The following is a 24,076-nucleotide window of genomic DNA, read 5'->3' on the forward strand; positions in this document are numbered from 1 at the left end:
ATTTTTTTTTTTTTTTTTTGAGTTAACACACAACTGTTACTCAAATCGCAAACCTCCACCGTAATAACTGTTGGGTGTGCTTTTATATATTTCTTTTTTAAACAATATTTTCCTCAATTTTATACTTTTTCACCACCATCAACAAAATAAGCTAAGCAAATACCAAAAGATTCGCCCCTGATATTAAAGCCACATCCAAGTACACACGAGTACAATAACAAGCGCGAATGAACGAAACCATGTATATACCAATGTGAGAAAAATATGATTTTACACAGTTGGCGATGCTATTTGTGTTAAGCCAATAATTCGACACATTGATAAGCTAATGTAACGCTTGTCAATGGCCCAGCCAGAATTCGACACTACTTGAAAGGCAACGGCTTATATCGATTAGCCCAAGATCGGCAATTGCGTCAAGGACATGGTGTACACACTTCATGAGCTTACTTTAACCATCGATTGGCCGATCATGAGACGTAAATAATTGTCATCGCGAGAGATCGCACGAGTAAGCAAACTGTACGTGGATGTACGGTGTGGTAAAAATTGTTTTCTTCTCTCCAGTGAGCAGAAATTCAACGTCGAATTGTAGAGCTAACAAAAAGAAAAGCCGTCACCTAGCACAGCCCAGCACGTGATCGGATTGCGAGTAAAAAACCTTATTTTTCAGGCACTCGTTTTTTGCAGTATTGTAATTTCTTGCCGTTTCCATGGGAATGCCGTCTTTTCTTTGCGCATTTTCCATCCAAAGCAAGCGGATCAAAAGTTACAGGATACAGAAGGTCGTGAAAAGAAGCACCTTATATATAAAATGTACTCTCGAGATAGGTATATGTATATATTTACGATCGATTCGACAAGTCCTCGTATGCGTTTGTAAACGTCAAAGGGGGTACAAAAAATGACGTACTGTACGTTGAGAGGATAAAACAAGCTGAATTCGTGTAAAAAAAAGACTATGTATATACATAACGTATAAAACATTGATACCCATATATTTAAAACCACTTTGATTAATATAACAATGCTCATATCGGATTTGATGCGAAAATTTTTTTTTAACCATCGTTAAACCCACATGCAAGTTTTGGTTTTGAGTTTTTAGCGCGTTCAATTAATTTTATCGTGAAAAATGAGCGATAAATAAAAAAAGGTTTTACTCCAATTAATTTTTTCAAAAGGCGCTCGTGTAAAACAATACTTTGCAAATTTAATGTTTTTCCTTCAAAGCTCCGGGGAATTTTTTTTTTTTCTCCTTTGACGAATCATCCCCGATTACAAATGACGGCGTTTTCTAGTACAAAGACGAAGCTACCGGGTGAAAATTCAATGAGTATAGAGTTGCTCCATACCAGTGACTTATATACTTGAAATGTCAATAAGATAACTTGAACCATGAGGTTTGATACGGTGTACATGTTTCGCTCGATAACCCGCTCATGCAAAAACAAAAGACGGAGGACGGGTATATACACTCGCTGACGTGGAAAAAAAAACAAAAAAAAAACAAATGCCAATACCAGTAACCACCTATACTTGCTCTCCTCCGCATATATATACATATATATATATATATACTGTTCGTGTACATGTTTATCAGTTTGTGCACATTTACACAAAAGTTAGGGGAGGAGAAGGAAGGGCTTGTCTCGGAAGCTGTGTCATGCCGTACCTTCGTAGTAGTACTAATCAATAATATTGGTATGCTTATACAGGAGGAGAGATGATATGTATCCTTCGAGTGGAACAGCCCGCGTGCACATCGCTGACGTTAATACACATGACGGCGTGTTTGTATGTGTTTTTGTATATATATATACACATATAGATCGTAGATATATTTACAATCGCAAACTCATCCGGGACTCTTGTGACGTCTGTATTACTTATATACATATTATTTGGAAGGTGTCGCTCCAACGGTATAAATAATATAGTTACACTGCACCATAGGTATTTCTCGCGCCCGAGTTCCCTCGCTCTCGTATACGAATCAAATTTGAGCTCTTGTACTCTCTCTGCAAGGGTTGCAAATACTCCTACTCTCATATAAGTATACCCTCGCGCGGTTGCATCGAGCGGCTGTTGTGTCGACTATGACAATTAACATGATTATTGTTATGACGAGTTTAAACGATATAAAGGAGTTGTACATCATGTATTTACTGGGCGCACCGAGCAACGGGATGGAAATACTGTAAGCTATGCGAATACACGCGCAGTGTAAATTTAAATACCCGCGAGGGCGCGAATCATCGGTTCGAGGATGGGTTCGTGGCAATGGCAGATGCGACTTGAAGAGTATTATAGTAAAGGGCGGCCACTCGTGTAACGAGCGACCACCGATGGGGACGTATAATATCACATTGTTCCCCGATAATGCGTCACATCGGGGGCCAAGACGGACGATTACCTATTGCGCTCCTTTGCAAAGGAGCTTCCTTCATCCATACCAACGCTTGGCACATGGATCGTTTGCTCCGCCAAATAAGTAATAGAACAACAACAACAACAACAACAAGTATTCACGAATAAGAGTATATAATGTTAAGTATTGCAACAACAGTAGCTGTAGTAGAGGTGGAGCCCGTTGAACACGTCTGGATAATGGGAGCTCATTAGCGCAAACCCCGAATGAACAAACGGAGGCCAAAAACGCCGACGACGCAACTGAAAAGACATTCAAAAACGCAGACGCCCATCAGACCTCGTTAATATTCAAGGATGTTCCTTCCTCGTTCGGTCTAACTACCTACCCATTGATACCCACACTTGTACACGCACGTGCCGGAGAAACTGGAAAAAGCACACACAGGTACTGGGGGGTATCCTGTATTATACGCTTTCATAAATGTACTTATATTGCGGCGAACAAAATAAAACTCAACTTCGCGCGCAGCTAGTCGAGGCGGCCGAGTTTCGTCAGCCATTGTATATAATATATACCTGTACATGTGGTCCCCGGTGGCCGGAAACCAGCCCGAGAACCATCTCGGCGAGAATATCTACAGCAAAGTCCACTTTTGTCCTTGGCTCTCCACAGCCACGAGTGCTTGGAAAGCACTTTTCTACTCATCTTTTTCCCAGATGGAAAATAAAGATCTCTTCGGTGTATATGCAGTGTATATGCTCCTCGTATCGCATAAAATATCGACTCGGTGGCTGTATAATCGCTTCAAATGTTATCTATAAAAAGAATCGCTTGACTTTGCTTGTGTCGTGGCTCCGCTCGTAATGTAACATCTCGAGCGAGTTTATCGATCCGGGATGAGGAGCTTGCAAGCTCGGCTTTATTAATAGGCATACCCACTTGCATATATAGGTATCACGCGTATCGGACAGTATAGCGCGCAAAGCCCTACTTGGTGTGTTTCTCTCTTGGGTATGTTTATATCGTATATAGGAGCTTGCGGGTGTATATATACGTAAGATGTAGTACTTGTTAATTGCGCGCTCCCTTGAAATCCTTGGGTTTTTTCTTTTTCCCATCGCGTGACTCCATCAAGTTTCGCCTTTTTATAAAAGGTAAAACATCGACGCGTGACGTATAAACGAACGTTACTTGATACTCGAGTAGTTTAATTGCGCTAATGGGGAAAATTTTATTTATTCGTCCCGGCGTATTACGTTTCCACCCACCCGCCTTACGTATATGGTGGATTAATGAGGAGCTCTCTTTGTTCGATGCGGCGACTGCTTGTTTTCCCAGCGATTTGGATTATGTTCGCGCCAGCGGAAAAAAAAAACAAACGAATATCACTGGGACTACTTTATCTCTCGGAAGAAAATTATTTTTTTTAGTTCGATGTCCTCCATTCGACCTTTTTCTCGTTCGACGACACTTGTAACGTGAATTAATTTTCGTTAATCGATTAATTTTGCTTCGAGGAGTTTAAAAAACTTGTTTGCGAAACGACAAGTGCAAGGGGATGGCAACAAACAACGAGAGGGAGGGAAAAAAAAAGGGGGGAGCCATAAACTGGACACAATGTCTTTGAAAGTTTTGTTTTTAATGGACAGCTAAACGACTCGGGAGGCTATAATGAAAGATACGGCAGCGTGCCTGGAATCGAGAGAACGAAATGGGAAAAAGTGTGCGGCGATGTCCACGTGTTTTTTTTTTTTTTTTTTTTTTTTTTCAACCCAAGCCCAAGAAAATTAAAGTCCACCACCACGTGGCGTACACACAGGTGTATATTTTATCTTCAGCGCGGTGTCATTGTCGCTTCGTTGTGGGCGGCCACCGCGCACCCACCCTCGACTTAACAATTCAAATTCGGCTGAATTAACAATTCAAAAGCCACCCTCCTTTGTCCCGGCTCTTAAATCCTTGTTGCGAGAAAGACCGCGCGAGCCTCCTCCCGCTATATATCCGTGAAAAAGCAGCGCGTGTGTGTACATATAGATAACTCGATTAATATATATATATATATATATATATATATATATATATATATATATATATATATATATATATATTGTAATCCCTAATTGATGAATAAGCGAGTGGGTGGGTGCAGGGTAAGGGTGCGCCAGTTACGACGACATACGAGTAAGTATATATATATATATCCTACCTAATAATAATATACAGGTACCTAGGTATTATTGTAGGACACAATGCGCGCGTATGATCCAGGTGGATTAGATGAGCCATTGTGCAGTGCATTTCCATCGGTTATTCTTCGCCCCAGCTCCCTTACAGCTTCCTCGTTCGCTCAGCTTTCCATTGGAGGTTACAGGACTATATACCTACGCAATGTGAATCACCACGAATTCAACCTCCATTCGGAAGAATTGGTTATTATTATTATTATTATTATTATATTATAGACAAAGTTCTAGGTATCTTCCTTTCGGAAATCTCTGGAAATTTGCATCTCAATGAAATTTCAAGCTGTTTTTTGTCACGGACATGCAGCCCCTTCACACCCTTATTATCCAGTTCCATACACGAGCTCATTAGGCGCGGGCATGATAAATTGCAGATCCGATGGGGCGTGCGAGTTGAAAATTGTTTTATTACCTTCCCAGGAAAATATACACCTGCGTGCAAAATTTTCACAGAGTATATCATACCAGCTCTCATCGATGATGTCCATGTATATATAAGGGTAGGTACAATAAACGCCACGCGGCAATTTACCCGAAAATCAATTATCGTATTATCGCGAGCCTTTGACTCCGGGCGAGCGACGCTTTTTGCCGTTATGTACGAACTCCGCACTTGCTGCGACGCCGAGTAACTTTATTTCCCGATGCGACCGACGTTTCCTCTCTCTCTCTTCCTGTTTGCCTCTCCGTGGTACCTATTTCTGGACTAAATTTCATATCACCGCGACATATCGATTTTTACAATTTTATTTTTCTCGCGCCTTCGATCGAATATGTATAAACAATCCATCATGAGTTTTTAAGGGGAGCGCGTCTTCGCCATAGCAGAGGATCAAGAAAAGTCAACCTGCTCGCGCCTCGATTTCGCCGCGTACGAGAACGGGCTTTAACGAGGGCTCGTAAACTGCCGCGCCTCCGGCCCGGGGATTAACGAGCAAAACTTGGCGAGTCGTTTGAGACCAGCGGCCATTCGCGCGGACGTTAAACACACGGGTCCTCCCCTTTCTCGCTTGCGCGTCGCAACCAAGGGGCGTCGCGTCAAGCCGAGGGAAAACAAAAAAGTGCTTTTTACTACTTACCCCGATTGAGTTGCGTTTTGTTGCTGTCGTTGACTGTATATGTATATGCAATTTTCACCGACCCCCCCCCCATTTTTTTATACTACGCACAACTTGTTTTTTGTTTCGAAAATGTCTAGGTATGGATGATCCCCGAGGCAAGTGTAAAAACTTGCCGATATGATTCCCGCGCGAAATGGCTGCCAGATATTCAATTTCTGTGGCGCTGTCGAAACGCGCCTCATTTATTTTCCAACGCGCCCGATGTATCGCGTGTGGCTATCGAAAAATCTGCACCGGAGCTTTTTTCCGATGACAAACGTATCTCGGCGTTGTATTGGGGGGGGGGGGGGGGAACAAAATAAAGTCATTTTTCCTTCAATTTGAAAAGCTTTTTGCGAAAAACAAAACAGCGCGAACGAGGATGTGTATGGTGCGTTCGCGTCACCGTGGCGCCAGTGAGCCGTGAGACCGTAAATATCATACACATTTTCCCTATACGCTGCATCGAAATATGCTACGAGATGTATACATATTGGCGAATGGTCAAAGCACGTTGCAACTTGTATCGTGATTTGTGATGATTGTTTACTGTATTGCGTATACGTTGCTTGGTCAGAGAGAGAGAGAGAAGAATTGGTAGCGTTATATAGGTGCACGATGAGAAAGAGTGACGGCGACGAGAGTGCTCACTCCATCAATCTTTATAACGATCTTCCTACCAACGACAGCCCCGTTTTTTTTTTTATTTATTTTTTTTTTGCTCACTCTGTAAAAGCTGTAACAGCGTCCTCCTCGCGATGAAGTGGACAGAGAAGAATCGACTTCACTTTCGACGGTTCTGCGTTGCATGTATACCCATTATATATAGGATACATTTATGTACAGGGAGTGGACAGCCGTGTGCGATGAGTCTCGCGATAGCGTCGCAGGCGGGATGTTAACGATGGAGCTGATGGCGATTCCGTTTATTAAACGACACGTGTTTTACGGAACAAATATTTGTATGGTTTTTTTGTTGCCTTTTTACAGTTAAGTATATACGAATCGCTACGTGCACTTGCTTATATACTTGTTGCCCATCACACGTAAAGTAAGATTAATTTGGGGACGCAATAAGGCGAAGAATATTATATTCTTTCGCAACCATTTTCACATGAGTTAGGTTCGGTTCAGATTTGCTTGGTTTTACAGGTTCCGGTACCAAAAAGCCAAAACAATAAGTATATGCTTGAAAAAATAGCTAAACAGCTCACAAATTGTTATTGTCCAGTAACACGTTTGTATTTGATACTCAAAGTCGCTTGTTTACACTTTTTTTTAGAAAAATTGTATTAAAAAAAAAAAAAAAAAAAAGAATAAAAATCTGCTCATACCTATACTTTAAATAACTATGAAAACACGAGTAAATAAATATTGGATATTAATTTAAAAACACTAAATCAAGTTTGTAATTATAAAACAACGTCGTGATATGTGTATAAGTAACGATAGGATTTCCGATTGTGAATTGAAAAGATATTCATGGAACTATATTAGGGGAAAAAGCAAGTGAAAATACGAATGACGTGGACAAAAAAAACAGTTGGATATTTCGTTTGAATGATTTAAAGCACGTATCGGTATTTTTAATAGTTCCAAGTAATAATTGAAGAAGCTGTGCTCGCTGCCGTCGCACATGACGCACCTGCATTAAAATGATTTCCACTGAAATCCGCAGTGACGGTATAGGTATGTGTGTCCTTTCGACAACCTCTATAGGCAATTTTTACGGAAGCACCTGTGCTATTTCGAGCGCGAAAGGGAAAATCGCGAGAACCGATTAATTATGCACGTAATGAAAGCTAATGCTGCGGTTGTTCGGCTTAACTTTTTTTTTTTTTTTTTTTTTTTTTTTTTTTTCAACCCATCGCACGCGCCCGAGTTATCAATTATAAACGAGGCATTGGAATAGCTGCAGCCACCCCGTCTTGGCATGCGCGCGAAACTTTAGTGCAGCTCGAGTCGGCCAAAATGGACATAAACGCAAGTCGGTATTTCAACATTAATAGAATTTTTATGATGGTCTTCGGCTTGTGGCCGTACCAAAACTCGAGAACCAAGTTTGTCCATCAAGCCTTGGCGATGCTCACGATGAGTCTTATGTTGCTGCCGCAAGTGAGATATATGCCAATTATTGATTTTCGTTTTTTGAGCTTTTTTATTTGCACGGAGAAGTTTCGATAGATAAATAGTTGTGTTTTTTCCTCGCTAGAACAAGAAAAAAGGCTTGAGTTGGAAGGAGTTATTTCTAATAATTACACGTGCTATGATGTTTCAGATGCTCAGTGTATACAAAAATTACGGAAACTACGACAAAATATTCGAAAATTTGCCTGTTATTATTGCTGTGTTTGCACTCATGTCGAAACTCATCACAACCGCATTGGCAGAGCGCAAGGTTTGTTCTTACTACGGTATAATTTATTTGTTTAGTTGCACCAACGGGATAATGTAAATTTATATCCACTGTACATAACGACAATCACTAACGAAATTCCAGTTGAAATTAGTTTTTGATACCATTGTCGTGAACTTCAATATGATAACTGACGACGACGAACGTATAATACTTGTCAAATATTCCGAAAGGGGCAGATTACTTACTCTCACTTACATAGGTACATGCTTCTTGTAAAATTTTTTTCGTAATTTTATATATGTACAAAAATGCAGTATTAAATTAAATAATTTTTAGTCTACGTATCCGCATCCTTAGTGTTATTTGTGATGTTACCACTGACACCAGCAATTTTGGATCAAGTTTTGCCTCAGAACGAAAGCCGACATTTGATGTTTATATTTAATGGCGAATTTCTTATCGATCATTACGTGCACTACAAACGAATCTACTTATTCGACATACTGATGGCCAGCGTATCGGTTGGTATATTCATTACCTTTGACACATCTTTTGCTGTATGCGTCGAACATGGTCTTGGATTATTTTCTATTGTCAAGTGAGTTCGTTTTGAGAATGTTTTTTTTTTGTTTTTTTGTTTTTTGTTTTTTTTTTAAATCACGTTTATAAATTTTCAATGGAAATTTTAGATTTCGTCTGAGAAATTGTACTCAACACTCTTTCAAAACTTCAGATCAAACACTAAAGGACATTTCTTACGATTTTATAATAAAAACTATCGAGTTACATAACGAAGCAATACGGTTCAGCATTATTTTCAATTAACAATTGTTGTTTGTATTTTATTCTTTTATAAATGGTCATGTTCTCCTATTTTAGTTATGCCAACATCGTACAGCAGTCCTTTAGTTGGTCCTTTTTAGTTTTAGTCGGAATGAATTTAATCCACCTCAGTTGTACATCAATTTTGGTGAGCAGTAAAATGGATTGAATGTAACATTTTGTAGCGTAATAATATTAGTAAAAAAGATAACAGTTTACCGAAAAATCTCAAACCATACCCTGATATACTACATTTATTGAGCTCAAAGTTGAGATACAAACATAATTTAACGTTGCTCTTTACAATAAGTTGCGTATACTTAATATGTATGGTAAAGTTTTCTTTTCCAGAGCTCACAATTGAAATGTATTAAATCATCATTACACTTTGTGAAGTATGCAACTTTTCACTGAATTCAAAACGTTGATCTTTTTTCTCTTTAGATCATCATAAAAATGAACGAGAAAATGGAGTTCATAAGACTCATCATGATACTAATAGGTGCGCAGCTGCACTTGTTTTTTCTCAGCTGGCCAGGCCAGAAGCTCATTGATCACAGCACGGAACTCTTTCGCGAATCGTAAGTTGATGAAGACGGATGTGTCTGAGTAAAGTATTTAAGTATTTTGCGGATCGATGTTTATCATTAATTTCACAGGTACAACAATGAGTGGTACGAGTGCTCCATTAAATCCCAGAAGACACTGCAATTATTAACGATCCGGGCCATGAAACCTTGCCAACTGTCCGCCGGAGGCTTATTCGTCATGAATTTCGAGAATTTCTTGAAGGTAGGTACTTGGTGCTCTCGTATATTACATTTAATAGCTGTCGATAACTGTTTTTGGAGAATAAATGCATTTTTACTATTATTGGTTTTTTTTTTTTTTTTTTATTAGGTTTCAAAAATGTCAGTGTCGTACATGACACTTTTTTCTTCATTTAGATGATTCTATTGATGTTTTGAAAATAGTTTCACTAGTATTTTAAAAATCATTTTATGGATAGATAAGAACCACTATGTTACCTAACAGCATGTATCTCCAATATATCACCTACTCTGATAACGTTGTCTATTATTTTATTATCTAAATTTGAGGTAACAAATTTAAAAGAAATTTATTGCACATTTAAAATATAAATTATACAATTTTTTGATTCCTGCCATGGTGACTTTTCTTTAAAAATTTTGAACTTTTTGTTCATTTCTTTGCTAAATTCTTGACTGTTAAATTTTTTTCAATATACAATTGTTTTAAGTACTATTCATTGTTGTTAGTAAAAAGTTGATTAGATATTCATTTTAATCGTACGTTTAAATACTCTTAATCATACGATTATTCTAGTACGTGTTAATCGGATAGAAAAAAATGTGATGCAACAGATTGCAGTTTTTGTAGTCTGATGTGCATCATTAATAAAGGTGAGCGCATTCATGTGATTTCCGCAAAACAGAAAATTGAGACGTAGAAGTAATGCATTAAAAAAAGAGCACGTTTGATGTATATGCATTGTGTATACGTACTTACATGCGCACGAGAGCTTTAAAGCACCCCGAGTGGTGTTAATCGTCGGGAGGTCGATTTTCAACTAGTACATTCTGATACCGGATACCCGAGAACACACTCATTTGAAAATGATGGTGTAGCAAATTCTTTGAAACAATTGGCATTTGCACATTTGTTGTGAAATCGGTTAAAATTTACGGTAATTTATACTACAAGCAATTCGATCCTTTAGTGCCTGACGAGTAGGACCCAAACATCCACGCATAAGCTCACTCGTGATTTACATCAGCACATGAGATTAACATATACATATACACATTTGTAACGGTTTAAAATATCGAATCATTTTTCGGTTCGTTCAAATAGATTTCACATAAGTGTAAAAATCCGGGAAGGGGAATTCCAATTAAATTATTCCGATTCCCCGAGCTCGAACCGGATAATAAAAGTATCTGGTAGCTATTTTGATGCCTTGGACCGGAAGTACGCATTTAAATCGTGATTTATTTTTGAACTTGGGCCGAAACTCAATAAACGACTCTTTTTTCATATACCTATACCTATTTCTGTACCTATACACTACATGTATATATAATATGCAGCAAAGAACCGAATAAGGCACTTTACAAACAAACTTGGTAAAACCGTCCCTCGTGTACCGGATGGACGTGGATGCGCGAATGCAAAGACAGCCACAATAACATGTACAAAGCCATAACCCACGAGTGACAGGGAGATCTTTGTCCTCGATAATTCGATCCTGATCATAGCAATAAAACAGAGTGAATACCTCGAGAGAGAGAGGATCATCGCGGGGCTCGGTGCCATTACTCGATGAGACGGAAGATCCGAGCGGATGCCGGGGCAGTTGAACTCTACAAATGTACCCATAATCAACCAATACAACTCAGGAGCGAGGAGTCACTTTTTCCGCAAATACGTACATACACATTCGTAAGAGGGTCGATCGAAAAAACTTGGGTTTTGTACTAAAAGACGGGGGAAAAAAAGAAAAAACTTTATTCGCGTGGCAGCGGCACATACCCCATCATTGTAAAACACAAGCTTTGAATTGCAGTCTGCCATCATCAGTCCACAAGTACATTTGTCTCCCAAAACGCGCGTCGATAGGGGGTAGGTATTATATATAATTTAATGGACGTATAGGTAAATTGGTTTGCTTTTCTTTCGCTTGTCCTTTCCCGATGGCTTTCGTGAGGTATATAAACCGTACGCGCGTGCACGTTCGTCGACGGTCAGTTCAACGACTCCGTCTCGTTTCGGTTATCTGATCGTCGAACGAGACGGTCCCTTATGTATTTTCATACGTTAGGTATATATACCTGTACCTATACTAATGGGCACTTTACTCCCATCCGACGTGAGTTACAACGTGTTATTATTGTTATTATTTGTTATTTCCAATGGACACGCGCGTTACATTCGTCAAACGAAGGCTTTGACATGTTTCTTTTTTTTTTTTTGCTTTCTTCTTCCTTTTCGCTCGACACACGATGGTGATTTCTCGGTAAACGATGCACTTTTGCCTCGCACATAGGCACCACCGCAAGAGGCAATATTTGGCGTTTCTTCTCTTTTTGATGTTAACTACGTACTCGCGCTCCGAGAGATCCCTTGTGTGTGATATACCTACGTGGTGATGTTTGTTGGGTGCAAGCATATGTAATGCTTTTCGTGGCGAATAATACCTACTTGCATCTCACGGTATGCGCATCCAATTGCATCTCAATCCTGCCGATGAATTTTTTCATCTCTCGTTGTCCTTGGACCCAAATGCCCGACAACACTCTTTTCGTACTCAATATTTTTTTCGAAATCTGCACGGCTCCAACGAAGATCTTTGTTTTGGGGCGTATGTTGTACAGTAAATCAATTCTCAACTGGTAACGGCGAGATCGAAATGCTCCCGTGGCAGAGTAGGTCATGTATATTTTGATGCATCATCGAAAAGAAAGGAGAATCCGAGAGCCCGGGAAGAAGGGCATTTGAAATTCATATGGGTATACGTATATATGTATTTATTGTAATGTACGCCACGCTTCACGTATACAAATACATGGATACATCATCGAAATGATTTATTTTTGCAAGTATATACGTAATTTACATATAGACCATGTGTGATCAAATAATTTGAAGAGAATCGCGTTTCATCGTGGAAATAAATATTTACTTTGGTCTTGGAGTTGAGTCGAAAAAAAAACAAAAGAAAACAAAAAAAAAAAAAGAAAACGACTCGGGGAAGCCCTTCGGTGTGGCCGCTGCTTGCGCTCGGCTGCACAGAGCTCGACTCGTACTACTGTACGGCCAGAGAGGGATGGGCACTGTACATTGTAGGACACACGTGTACAGCTACCATCGCAAGTAATTATGCGTACAGATGTGCTCATTGCGTGACCTTCGACACCTCACCCCGCTGTACGGAATATTCGATGTTTGATATAATGCGTCCAATCGAGTCAACGTAGTTTTCTTTCCGCTTTTTTTTGTTGCGTTTGGTTCTATACCTATCGCTGAACATTTCTTTTTTACCGCTGATTTATAAACACCTGTACTTGATCCAAACGGCCATTGAATGACCTAACATCAAAAAAAAAAAAAAAAAACCTCCATTCGATTTAGGTTCAATTTACTTTACTGAGCGTAAAATGAAAGCAACGGTTGTACGCAAAATGTATATACCGCACGCGCGAGTGAATTGAAAGTGCACTGCGTGATTTATATTTTAGCGTGAAGGGGTAGCGCAGCGCGATCCACAATTGACCACACACGATTCCAGCGCGTAAGGGTCTTTTTTTTTTCTGGTCTACATAAAAATGTTAATCCAAAGCGACACTTGGTTGGGGGAACGCATTTTGGTGAAAGTAATATACTTTCCGGGGGATGGCCACCCATGGAAGTACGTACTTTTAAAATTTTAATAAATCCTACACGACTGGCTCGTAAATAACGCCAAACGTCGGGCACAAAATTACTGCCACCGCGTGACAAAGGCAACCGTGGGGGGAGGGAGTTGGAAAAAATTTAATACGCGTTCCATATATAGACGCTGTTGATGTGGTTAAGCCGAATGTAAATATAAAAGAGAGGGAGGGGGGAGATGAATGCAACACACGTGTTTTGTTTGAAATTGAACTTGAGCAATTCACCAGCGGAGTCAGTACGAGAGGAACTTGAGCCGATTATATGGAGCATATACGTGACTGCAGTTAACGTACATAGAGAGCTATAGGGAAGGAACGCACGTGCAAAGTCACCGAGAGAGGGTGTATAGGAAATTTAAAGCCATATGAATAATCTCCTCCCCCCCAGGCCCGCGTTCGGCAAATACAGATGGGATATTCTCCTCCGCTGGGTTCTCCAAGTTTATTGTACGTTTATTCAATTTGAAACCGAATAAACTTCGGTACATTGTTCGCTCCTCCTCGCCTCTGTTTGCCCGGAAATTCACTCGATACCTTTTGTCCCTGTCGGCAAACAGACCACGGGCCTTGCAGTGTATAAACGCTTTTCTCAGCTTTACCAGAGTACATAACATATACACGTATATCGGACGCGAGAAAATGTATTATTGTTTTGTGTTGCAAAATGATTGGGCTGCATGTCATTTTTTGGCGTTGTGGAAATCCCATTTGACCGCGTCAGTCGAAATGAGATTGGGAAAAGATTGAAGCCACCAAAGTTAATCAATGGTATGGATGTAGGCGTATCGCTTGGCTCGATTCGAGAGGCCAGGGTCAACGGCATGTAAAAATCGTTAATCGATAACGATAAATAACACATGTACTGTTCCGTCATCAGTGGCGAGTGTTGCGCCTCCACGAGCGTCATAGCTGTGATTAGATACTTGATCGGCTCGCTCGTTGCCGAAAAATGCGCTCGCTACTACTGTTTCCTTATCACCGCGTACGTATACGTACTTTGGTGTGTAGGTAAAGCAACATTGAAAACTTTCGAATCACTAATGCCGATGGATCAATTGATTGTCACACTGATAAGGCATTCGATTTCGTGCGTGTGCGTGTACACTTTTTTTTTCTGTCCGTTTATTGTTGTTTTTCGTGCCTTGACATTTGAATGGCAAAACAAACGCACTAAAACAGATGCAACGCAATGGAAAATAAAAATAATCCGATTGAAATGCACCGGCGGTGATTCATGGTGCACGTAGAGGGAAAAAAAAAAAAAAAGAAAATTAAAATTGTTTTTAAATACCCACTTTGAGACTATTCCAACAAATAAATAACATTGCAAGTGTGCAACTAGCGAGTACTTAGATGTTGGCAAATTAACGTGCAACGTAAACTTCAACGACACAAATTGAAATTTCTTTTGGGGCTATTGAAAAACATGCTCCGATCTCAAATTGTTGGCATCATGTAGAATTGAACTATTTGTAAAGTTGAAAAATTAAAACAAAAAAACAAAACTCACCGACATCGTGCAACTCAAAGCTTCGGTTCTCTCGATCAACTACGATCCAAGTAAATAAGTACCAATGGCCAATCTTTGGTGAATCCTGACTGTGCACAGCTGCGCGCATCAAGTAATTGGTACAGATGTACTTATAACAGTTGTTTTTTTTTTTTTTTCATACAACTGTCATCAGCTTAGCAGTTGTAACATCGTTATCGGTGTTTCTGAAATTTTTCCAGATATCCATTTGTTTGGGCATGAAAAGTGATGGATATATCCGCGGGGGATGGTGTACGTACCTAGTATATATTTATTATCTTGTACACTTACATATGTGTATCAAGAGTATATCAACGGTTAATAAGTGAGACGATAAACACACAGCGGGCAATGTTTGTCATCACTGACCGAACCACCGAACGAAAATAACGTAATTCACGTTACACGCATCGTCAGAGTGAGCCATGGTACTTATCGTAGACTGTCCTGCTCTCTTGGGTTGAGAAAAAAAAAAAAAAAAAAAAGAAACACATGCAAATTGTCGATGCACGTGTGTACGTATGTATGTATGCAGAGACCGATAACGTCGAAGAGAGAGGAAGGCACTGTTTAACAAAACATCCGGCGCGTCGTGGGTATACCACCGAGAGCCACGTGATTTTTTTTTCGTTTGCAAAGAGGAAAACTCACATCCACACTGTGACGCTCACTCGACTTGTTCTCTCTTATCACGCGATGTTTGCGCCATCCGTGTAATACGTATATATGCCAAGTACGTACGTAAATTAAAGCACGGGGTGTTACGCGTCTGCTGCAAACTGTACATCAATTGATCTACTGTCAATCTACAAGTATGTTATACAAACTATCAACGATATTGGTGTACCGATGGAGGCCGCCTTATCGTTCCTCCGACGAGGCCTCAGCGACGTTTTCTTACACCGCTATGACTTTTCCAAACTTTCGCTTTCTACTATCATTTCCGCACACTTTTTTCTTCATTCAAAGCCACAAGTACTTGGTGGCTTTGGGCTTGGAAAATATTTCTTTCAGTTTCTGGCTATAACTGTTGATAAAAAAAAAATGTCGAGTGTATTCGGTTTGAAATTTCCACTGAATCCAAGAGAAAGAAGCAACAGAGTGTGCAATGCCACTTGGCAGCTTAGTCGTCGGCGTCCGGCGCCGGACCTCGTTTCCACGAGACTACCTACTTGCCGCCTCTCTTCCGTCAGCGGGGAGTCCCGGCCCGGACCGGCGTGCGCTGAGCCAACCCTATACGTATAGGACATGCTCTCGGAGGGATATATCTTACACATGTCCGCGGTTGGGTGTGTTGCGAACCCCTACCCCCCACCCCCTTCTCACTTTCGTCAGCTGTGAGTTGTTGTTGTTGTGATGCGCTACGCGTGTATTATATACATCTTGTATTGCAGCACCGCACAGCCGTTTCAACTTGTTGCTTTGGTAGTTGCTTCCTTTGAGGGTTTTGTTCTAACAAAAGTGTTAAGAGTTGGGCTGATCGACATCGCTGAGGATCATATACCCTATATTCTACGGGACGGCGAAGCTCGATGTGAAATTAATGAAGATTCGGGATGAACGAGCTTCATCGTGAAAACTAAAACTGGAAGCGGCCTCGATATGGTCGTCATCCGTCTGTAGCGACTACTACGCTCGACGAATAATAGTGGAATCGAGTTACACGGGGTGTCACTGCATGCATGTGCATATGAGGCTCTTTTACCGTCAAGCTTGAATCAGATGGCGCCAGGGCACGTCGCGGCTGTCATACGTACACACCGTCAAATTTACAGTTGTGTATTGTGTTCGTGAGCCTATCTGTGTAATGAGCAAAGCAGAAGACATAATAATTCCTTTGTAAATGATTGCTGTTGTTTGCAGACAATTTTTGTTTGCATTTACATTTAAAGATAGTAGGAAAAATGAAGTGCAGTGTAATATCCTGCGATAAGAAAGTGAAATTTAAATTTCCTTCTGATAGTGTGATAAAAAAAAAGTGGCTCGAAGCAATTGGGAGACCAACATTTTTGCCGCTCCCAAGTCATGGCTTACCTGTCCACGAGTTTTGCTTTTCTTTCACTGACTCTTGCTCCTTTCTCTCTTAAAAGCTTTTTCAATTCTGAAACTTTGAAGCTTCCATAATATTCTTTCTTGTCTTCCTTATTCATTTCAAAATTTCAAATATTGCGCTTTACCACTACACTTTAATTTCCTGTATACATACAATACTGAAAAGTAATGTTGTGTGAGTAAGACGGCCATGACAGCCGCGACGTGCCCTGGCGCCATCTGATTCAAGCTTGACGGTAAAAGAGCCTCATAACCGTAACGCGATTAATTGAGCCGTTCTAAGCTTCGCGCTGTCGGATTGGGCGGGCCCGTATCGATTGCAGATCGATCTGAACGGTGATGGGCGTTGATTTGACTGTGCGCTCACGAGAGCTCCTATTCCTCGAAAGTTAATTTCGCGCTCGTTATTCGTTCACCGCGGTGGCGTCTGGATGCACTATAGTCGTGACGGCGCGATTATAATTTTTGCCTACAAAGACATTATATCAAATGGTGTGTGTGATTTTTCGCCAATAGAGAAAATGAAAGGACATGATGAAATTCTTTTAAATACTTTACTTATGTACAAAAGAAAAAAAACTAGGCGTTGCTTTACCAAGTTTACAGTCTCGCATTTTATTTTCAGTATCAAATGAGTTTTTTAAAAATCACATGTAACGATATGTTTTCAATGAAAAGTATTTAGAACAGTCGTTAAAATGCGTGAATGCGCTTGTAAAATAAAAAACAAAAAAAAAAAAAAAAAAACTCGATGTAAAAAATCAATAAAAATATTTACTCATGTTTTCATGTCTTCGTTGCTACTACTGATTTTTCCATGTGCTTTATCTACATTTTCCTTGAGCTTTAACTTCTCTGAAATTAATTCCAAATGTGTCTTCAGAGCTTGGTCCAATTTTCTCTTACTACTGGCTTCTGTTTCGATATAATGCTGAATTAACTTGATTGGATCTTCTTCATCCATAGCCTTATCACTTGGGTTTAATTTATAACGTAATTTTATTACCAAAGCCGCGTCCTCTATCTTTTCTGACAAAATGTTTTCTAACACAACGTTGTCTGTATTTTTGGTCCATGCCAAATAAAATATCATTGCACCGTAGTGCCTCGTAGATCTCAGCCGATCATGATGCATTTTTTCATTCACGTAGTCGTATGTTACCTTGGTTACTCTGTGGTAATTAGGATCATCTGGATCAAATTGCAGACATGCTCTGTTTAATATAAATTCGTAGTCTTCTCTGTCAAGTATAGGCTGTGAACCATATTGAGTAATAAATCAAATTGTTTAATTTTTTTTTTTTTTTTTTTTTTTTTTCAAAATAAAAAGAATTATTTGGCACCTGCAAATGTTCATCTTCAAACATCTTTGGCATCCTTACGTCTTTGTCTTCTACTGGAAAGTATATCTGATTTAAACGGTCCCTCTCGACATGTTTTGCTGGACGTAAAATGCCATTTGGTTCTCTAACAACGATCACTCTGTTTCTATTACTTACTCCAAAGGTAATGTCTGTGAAAACGTATTTACAATCGGATAGTCCTTGCAGTTCGGGGTCTTTTGACAATATACGATCGTCTTCCTCTCTAAGTTTAACAATTGGTGGTATTTGTAATCGCTCCCACATAAATTTTTCTGCCTTCGCTCGTGCCTTTTCCAACGCTTCATTCGTCATGAATTTATACTCTGGTGGTACTAACGGTTGACCATCTAAGCGTCGTCTAAATACTTTTTCAGGATCCGGACGTGTGAGTGTCTGTAAAATTTTTTGAATATCTTCGCTGAAAAAGTATGGTGCTGGGTCTCGATCGTATACCACTTCTGAAATACAATTTTTTTATCAATAGGCACAATTGATTGACTGCTTTTAGAATAACGTTTAAATAACTAACAATTTTAAAATCCTCGTACAAAGAAATTTACACAATACGTCTCTGAGAATAACAATACAAGTGATAGTTACATGCATAACCTCTTGCGAGTATTAATAACGTTTACCTGTGCTGGTGGAGTAAGTACTTTTCTTCGTGATTTGCACAGCCGATGAACGAGGTGAGAGCCGGAAAGACAAATATAATCCTCGCAGGAGCATGATGCTTTTTAAATAATCGCACTTATTTATCTAGTTTTACGATAACTAAATAAACCCGTTCATCGAAATTGTTTACGTACTAGAGCAGACGACACTCGTGGGATACCCTCCCTCATCTATTCCCGCACAATTTTCAAATTCCAAAAAAGTTTTATGAAAATTTCCTTATTCGCTCAACGTTAAACGTATGTCCTTGTAGACAATCGCCATTATTTCATAAACAAAGTCCTTTTTTTTTTAGCCATCTAATTGAAAAATAAGTAATCTTATTGGGTCATATCCTTTGACGTTTTTCAACCAATCAGGAAACTTGTAAGTCCTTACACACATTTGACTCGCCAAACAACGTTCTTGTGTTATTGGGTTATACCATTCCAACGTTCCTGTGTTATGGGGTTGTTCCATTCCAACGTTCCTGTGTTATGGGGTTACTGGGTTATACCGTTTCAACGTTCCTATTTTATTGGGTCGTGTGGGCTTTTACCATTCTAGCGTTCCTGTTTTATACCATTCTAAAGTTCCGTGTTTTGGATTGTACCATTCCAACATTCCATTCCGTTGTTTCTGTATTCTGCGTGGGTATAATCCGCAATTGCCACAAGCCAGTTACATATGTAAGACATAACACAACATCGTTGCAGGAGTGGTATTCCGTAACTAGTTTGCTGTACATCAGCTACCTACGCTACCTGTAGCCTATGCTACAACACAAGCTCACACGGGGAAAATAAGTTACGGAATACCACCCCAGGGGTATGGGCACTGGAGAGGTATTCGTAACTTTTTCCAGGGTTAGAACTCTATTTGTATAGCGCACTCTATCCTTACATCTCTATGACTTTGGATCTCCACGAATCATGAGTTTTCCCAATATTTCACAAATTGGCGGCGATTTCACAATTTACCCCCCTACCCAGCCCCAACTCGGCGATTGCGGAATACACCCCGCGCGTGTTTCGTGTCCGTTTTTATAGCGCGCGTTTTTTGCTGCTTCTCTCTCTCGCTCATATTGTGGTATACATATACAGGTTAAGAATTGTCACATGCAAAATGTAAATAAAACAGAATGTACACACAATTTAAAGCGCCAATAAAACTACTTTGCTGTCTGATAAGGTTTTAAAAAAACCAGTCTTTATCTATTATTACTGGAATATATACACAAGTGTGAGTAAAAATACTTAAATTAATTTACACCAGTTGATAATAAGCTAATTTTTATTTACGTATTTAGGTGTAAATGGCTTCAAATACCGATGTTGATATGGACTCAAGCTCCATTGAGTTTACTTTAACAGACACTTATGAACATTTAAAAGAAGTAAAACACGAAAAGGAGCAAGAAATAAAAAAATTAATAAATATCGTTAAAAATAATCAAGTTCAAACTTTGGGGCCTAATGTAACATCTGAACAGATCAGGCAAAAAAGATTGAAATTCGTGCAATCAGTGCAGAAATTTATCACTGAGAAACAACCTAAAGATCTGCCAATTCCACTTACAAATGATTTTTACGCTAACGCTGTTCAAGAAATTGATGCTGAAGTTTCCGCAATTGGGGAACTTCATAAAAACACTAATGAGGAAATAAATGAAATAATCAGTGATATCAATTAGTAAGAAAATTTTCATCTTTGTAGTACTATTCTCAATTATAGTCACTTTAAATTATTGTAACTTAAGTATGGAGAAAAAACTAGCTGCATTCAAAGAAATGAAAGAAGCTTTAGCTGCCGAAGAGAATGAAACCAACAGTAATTACGAGGCTGAAATGATGATTGCCAAAAAAATATTTCAAGAGGTCAAAAAAGATTTGGTAAAAAAATCAATGTAGTTTAACAAAGAGTATGTAAGTCAATGTCTTGTTATTTTCTTTTGTTCTGTTTTTTCAGCAAGTCACTGTTGATTTACTGTTTCCTGAAAACTTAGGCTTTCAAGAGATTTTATGTGTAAGTACTCATTTATGTTAGTTTAATATAAATTTGTATGATACTTATTGTTTAACGAATTCATTTTGTCACAGATTCTCACAAGAGCTTTGAATAAAGGTGGAGACGACCTGTATATCTCAGTAGAAACAAAATATTTGGATTTCATTAATTTTTTGGAATATGCAGATATTGTTCAGTTCCACCCAAATGATAATCGCAAAGTTAAGCTTAGAGAATTTTAATTAAGTCTGAGGCCTGTGAAAAAATCGATTATAGTATTATTGATAAGTACAAAAATAATTGGATTTTTCATATGCTAAGTTTCAACTAAATTATCATCAATAACACAGCAATCGTAAAAAGATTATTGATATAATTTAATTACTAATGTTGAAAAATCATGTAACATAGTTTTTAGAATTAATGAAAAATGTTGGTATCATAAATCAATTTTATTTTTAAATACATTTATACATAAATTGAATAAAAAAAGATTCGTTATTTTTTACAAATTGTAAAATTACCACATGAATGGAGCGCGCTCCCTTAAAATTCTAACACCAATCTGCTCCCATTCTTGCCAACCTATCCAAAGCTCTTGAGCCGATTCCAAGCAGCTCAATATTGCAGCACCTTTCCATGCTGTCATTCCAGGATCAATGTCTTTTGGCATAGTTATAACATCCATTTGTTCTAAAAATTTCATAAGTATTTAAAAAATATTGTATTAATCTTTTTCCTACAGTGCTTCTCACCTGCTCTATACATGTAAGGAATCTGTAGGGATATCCTATTATGAAGCCAAGTTCCAATACCTCGAAACTTCATCCCTGAGCCAACAACCAGTATACAACTGTACATCTTGCGTTTTAAATCGTCCGTAGCTGAATTAAATTTTTATTAATTATGATAAATTAATTCAGATGAAAATAAGTAGTTTTTGTTCGATACTAACGACATCGATCAATGCTTTGAAGTACAGCATGATCAAGTCCAAGAAGCTGCTGAGGACCAACAACAAAGTCTTTTGGAGCATCGAGTTCTCGGGTGTTTAAAGCATTTGGCGTTGAATCTACGTTATCTACGACAACCTCTTCTTCACCTGGAACAACCGAAATCGTAGATTCTTCAGGCATCTCGGAATTTTGTTCCAAATTCTCTTTCATTCCTCTCCGCTAAAAAAATTTAAAAAATAATTTTCTTTGTTTTTTTTTTTCAAAAAAAGAAAAAAAATTCCGAACAAGACGAAATTTCTCTAAATATTTACACTAGTCTCCCGTAAGTAACTCTCATCATGGGGGTCTTCAGAATCACCTGTATAACGTTTTTGAATGTGTGCACCGTGTGCTCCTGTCAATCGAAAAAGTTCTGGTTGAAAGAGACTCAGTGGTGCAATGAGACACTCGTCTCCTACCTACGGTAATTACTGTAGTTAATTGGATGTAGTAATTTTTTCGTAAATCCTGAAATTAAAAAATTAACACTCACTTGGATGGTGTAGCTTTCACTAGGGGCTCGCGACTTTGTTACCGTAAAAGTTTTTTCTTGGGATCCACAAATGTTAAGATCAACATGACAAAAGTCGCATTTAAGCTGGTCCAGAAGCTGAGCGTCATACCGATTCGATGGATCGCAATTTTTGTAAGGAAAAGCGCTTTTTTGAAGCAGCCAGAAGAAAGTCTGGGTGATGTCTCCACCACCATAGTCCATTCGTACGCGCGTATTTCGGTGTGAAATCCCATCCTCGACGCACGATACGGATGTTTTTTCTTCACCTAAATCGACGACACACGCGTAGCCGAGTCCGGCACCAAATGTTGCTGCTACATGATCCTGAAGACAAATTCGTTTTACAAGGAACGTTTTAATAATTTGGTGATAATTGGATTTACCTGTAGCAGAAAACAGCTTCCAAATCCTATTTCACACAACAACAGTGTCGTTAATTCTTTTAAATACCATCTATTATAAATATCTGGAATAATCAAAACTGCTCTGTAATGTTTCAAGTCCTTCAAGGGTACATCCATTTTTTCAGTCAGAATATGTTCCCAGATAGTTTTTAAATCCGCAAGAACAGCTCGTAGACTGCCTCCTGGGCCATTATGTACATTCAAATCTCCTCTTTTAAACGGAAAATGTATATTATATTTATCCTCTGGATTCAAATTTAAAACGTCATCCCCTATGATAACTTCTTCCTCTCTTTTACAATATTCGTTAGCAGTGGGTGACTCTATTTTCGGAGTAGATCTACGATTAAAAGCAGCTATCTGCTGAGGAGGTGTAGCGTATCTCCTCCTTCCATCAGACTGTAGGCATGATTGCAGGGTCAAGGAGATCTGTAATCTTGACTCTTCCATCGCCTGGGTCAACTCTTTAGAACGAGGAACAAGAGGTGGCAAGAAGGGGTCTTGGTACACCAGCCCATTTGGTTTTCTCTTTCTAGCGATCGCATTTAGTATTGTGATTGGATTGACATCCGAAGCTCTACCAATACGCAAATTTTTGGAGCCAGGATGAATTATTATTATCGTTTGAGCTTGTACTTGCTGAATAAATAATATTACATGTATAAATAAATTTAAAAACAATAAGCTTCAGTTAAAAGACAAATGGACGCACCTCTGCACAGGATTCTTGAAATACCGGCATTGTTGCAGGTTATACAATCTGATTATTGGTTGTTTGATTTTAAAATAATGGATAACTCAACTGTAATCGTGCATTTTCAAAATACATGCCAGTACAGACAGATTTGTTTGAAAACTAATGCACCAACACTTTTTCTAATTTGTCGAACACCTGGTAAATAAGACAACGGTGGTTGACAAAAACTTATGCATAAATGAATAAACACTAGCAATTTTCATTATAGATGTTTCACATTTTTTTATGAAGGACCGTATACACCCTCACATAACCACAAGTTGTGTTGTACAACTGCAGAGAGGTGTATACTTGGTTGTAATTTGAATGTTTTGATTTTTGAATGCGATTTGTTTTCATACTATACTCTCTCTCTCAGCTCACTCAGCTGTCATCTCGTATGATCGATATATATCGATTGACCTCTCGAAATTAACCATTTAACGTTCATTGTTTTCATTTTACTA

The 24,076-nt window shown here is 38.9% G+C and overlaps 5 protein-coding genes across 5 annotated transcripts in view; 2 read left to right on the top strand and 3 right to left on the bottom strand.

The window, feature by feature from the left end:
* LOC106641669 (parathyroid hormone/parathyroid hormone-related peptide receptor-like) overlaps nucleotides 1–14,998 on the bottom strand; it is a 32,904-nt gene extending 17,906 nt beyond the window's left edge. Inside the window, exon 1 of the mRNA XM_089598464.1 lies at nucleotides 14,863–14,998. Within this exon, the coding sequence (XP_089454590.1) occupies nucleotides 14,863–14,868 (6 nt within the window). The 5' untranslated portion in view covers nucleotides 14,869–14,998. The remainder of the gene's footprint in view (nucleotides 1–14,862) is intronic.
* Nucleotides 7,689–9,849, top strand: LOC149375641 (odorant receptor Or2-like). The gene is made up of 9 exons (XM_089598495.1): nucleotides 7,689–7,832; nucleotides 7,996–8,115; nucleotides 8,218–8,335; nucleotides 8,413–8,674; nucleotides 8,766–8,879; nucleotides 8,956–9,046; nucleotides 9,343–9,479; nucleotides 9,558–9,690; nucleotides 9,799–9,849. The coding sequence occupies exons 1-9, from the start codon at nucleotides 7,689–7,691 to the stop codon at nucleotides 9,847–9,849; spliced, it is 1,170 nt and encodes a 389-aa protein (XP_089454621.1).
* Nucleotides 14,999–17,544: 2,546 nt separating the features above from the next.
* Nucleotides 17,545–19,095, bottom strand: mRpS22 (mitochondrial ribosomal protein S22). The gene is made up of 3 exons (XM_014356195.2): nucleotides 18,935–19,095; nucleotides 18,279–18,757; nucleotides 17,545–18,190 (listed from the first exon to the last, which is right to left on the bottom strand). Exons 1-3 carry the CDS (start codon nucleotides 19,026–19,028, stop codon nucleotides 17,714–17,716), a joined length of 1,050 nt encoding a protein of 349 aa, XP_014211681.2. The 5' UTR covers nucleotides 19,029–19,095; the 3' UTR covers nucleotides 17,545–17,713.
* Nucleotides 19,096–19,872: 777 nt separating this feature from the next.
* Nucleotides 19,873–21,306, top strand: LOC106641662 (uncharacterized). Its single transcript, XM_014356156.2, has 5 exons — nucleotides 19,873–20,195; nucleotides 20,263–20,645; nucleotides 20,713–20,845; nucleotides 20,922–20,978; nucleotides 21,053–21,306. Exons 2-5 carry the CDS (start codon nucleotides 20,269–20,271, stop codon nucleotides 21,200–21,202), a joined length of 717 nt encoding a protein of 238 aa, XP_014211642.2. The 5' UTR covers nucleotides 19,873–20,195; nucleotides 20,263–20,268; the 3' UTR covers nucleotides 21,203–21,306.
* Nucleotides 21,307–21,463: 157 nt separating this feature from the next.
* Nucleotides 21,464–23,951, bottom strand: Arp8 (Actin-related protein 8). The gene is made up of 8 exons (XM_089598360.1): nucleotides 23,874–23,951; nucleotides 23,586–23,765; nucleotides 22,853–23,512; nucleotides 22,449–22,793; nucleotides 22,228–22,374; nucleotides 21,916–22,135; nucleotides 21,716–21,844; nucleotides 21,464–21,653 (listed from the first exon to the last, which is right to left on the bottom strand). The coding sequence occupies exons 2-8, from the start codon at nucleotides 23,613–23,615 to the stop codon at nucleotides 21,481–21,483; spliced, it is 1,704 nt and encodes a 567-aa protein (XP_089454486.1). The 5' UTR covers nucleotides 23,616–23,765; nucleotides 23,874–23,951; the 3' UTR covers nucleotides 21,464–21,480.
* Between the last annotated feature and the right edge of the window lie 125 nt (nucleotides 23,952–24,076).

This window comes from Copidosoma floridanum, unplaced genomic scaffold (genome assembly GCF_036245765.1).
Source record: "Copidosoma floridanum isolate Cflo_tuat_1 unplaced genomic scaffold, Cflo_Japanese_pri ptg000006l, whole genome shotgun sequence".
Lineage (NCBI taxonomy): Eukaryota > Metazoa > Arthropoda > Insecta > Hymenoptera > Encyrtidae > Copidosoma > Copidosoma floridanum.

Excerpts from the sequence above, each read along its gene's own strand:
- Arp8 (XM_089598360.1), bottom strand. The coding sequence starts at position 23,615 with ATGCCGGTATTTCAAGAATCCTGTGCAGAG. Across the intron at positions 22,794-22,852 it reads GAAGCTGTTTTCTGCTACAG|GATCATGTAGCAGCAACATT; the intron begins GTAAATCCAATT and ends ATTTGTCTTCAG. Across the intron at positions 22,375-22,448 it reads GTGAAAGCTACACCATCCAA|GTAGGAGACGAGTGTCTCAT; the intron begins GTGAGTGTTAAT and ends TAATTACCGTAG.
- LOC106641662 (XM_014356156.2), top strand. The coding sequence starts at position 20,269 with ATGGCTTCAAATACCGATGTTGATATGGACTCAAGCTCCATTGAGTTT. Across the intron at positions 20,646-20,712 it reads ATAATCAGTGATATCAATTA|TATGGAGAAAAAACTAGCTG; the intron begins GTAAGAAAATTT and ends TTGTAACTTAAG. Across the intron at positions 20,979-21,052 it reads GCTTTCAAGAGATTTTATGT|ATTCTCACAAGAGCTTTGAA; the intron begins GTAAGTACTCAT and ends ATTTTGTCACAG.
- mRpS22 (XM_014356195.2), bottom strand. The coding sequence starts at position 19,028 with ATGCTCCTGCGAGGATTATATTTGTCTTTCCGGCTCTCACCTCGTTCA. Across the intron at positions 18,758-18,934 it reads TACTTACTCCACCAGCACAG|AAGTGGTATACGATCGAGAC; the intron begins GTAAACGTTATT and ends ATTGTATTTCAG. Across the intron at positions 18,191-18,278 it reads TTGAAGATGAACATTTGCAG|CCTATACTTGACAGAGAAGA; the intron begins GTGCCAAATAAT and ends TATGGTTCACAG.
- LOC149375641 (XM_089598495.1), top strand. The coding sequence starts at position 7,689 with ATGGACATAAACGCAAGTCGGTATTTCAACATTAATAGAATTTTTATG. Across the intron at positions 8,336-8,412 it reads ACTTACTCTCACTTACATAG|TCTACGTATCCGCATCCTTA; the intron begins GTACATGCTTCT and ends AATAATTTTTAG. Across the intron at positions 8,880-8,955 it reads TTACATAACGAAGCAATACG|TTATGCCAACATCGTACAGC; the intron begins GTTCAGCATTAT and ends CTCCTATTTTAG.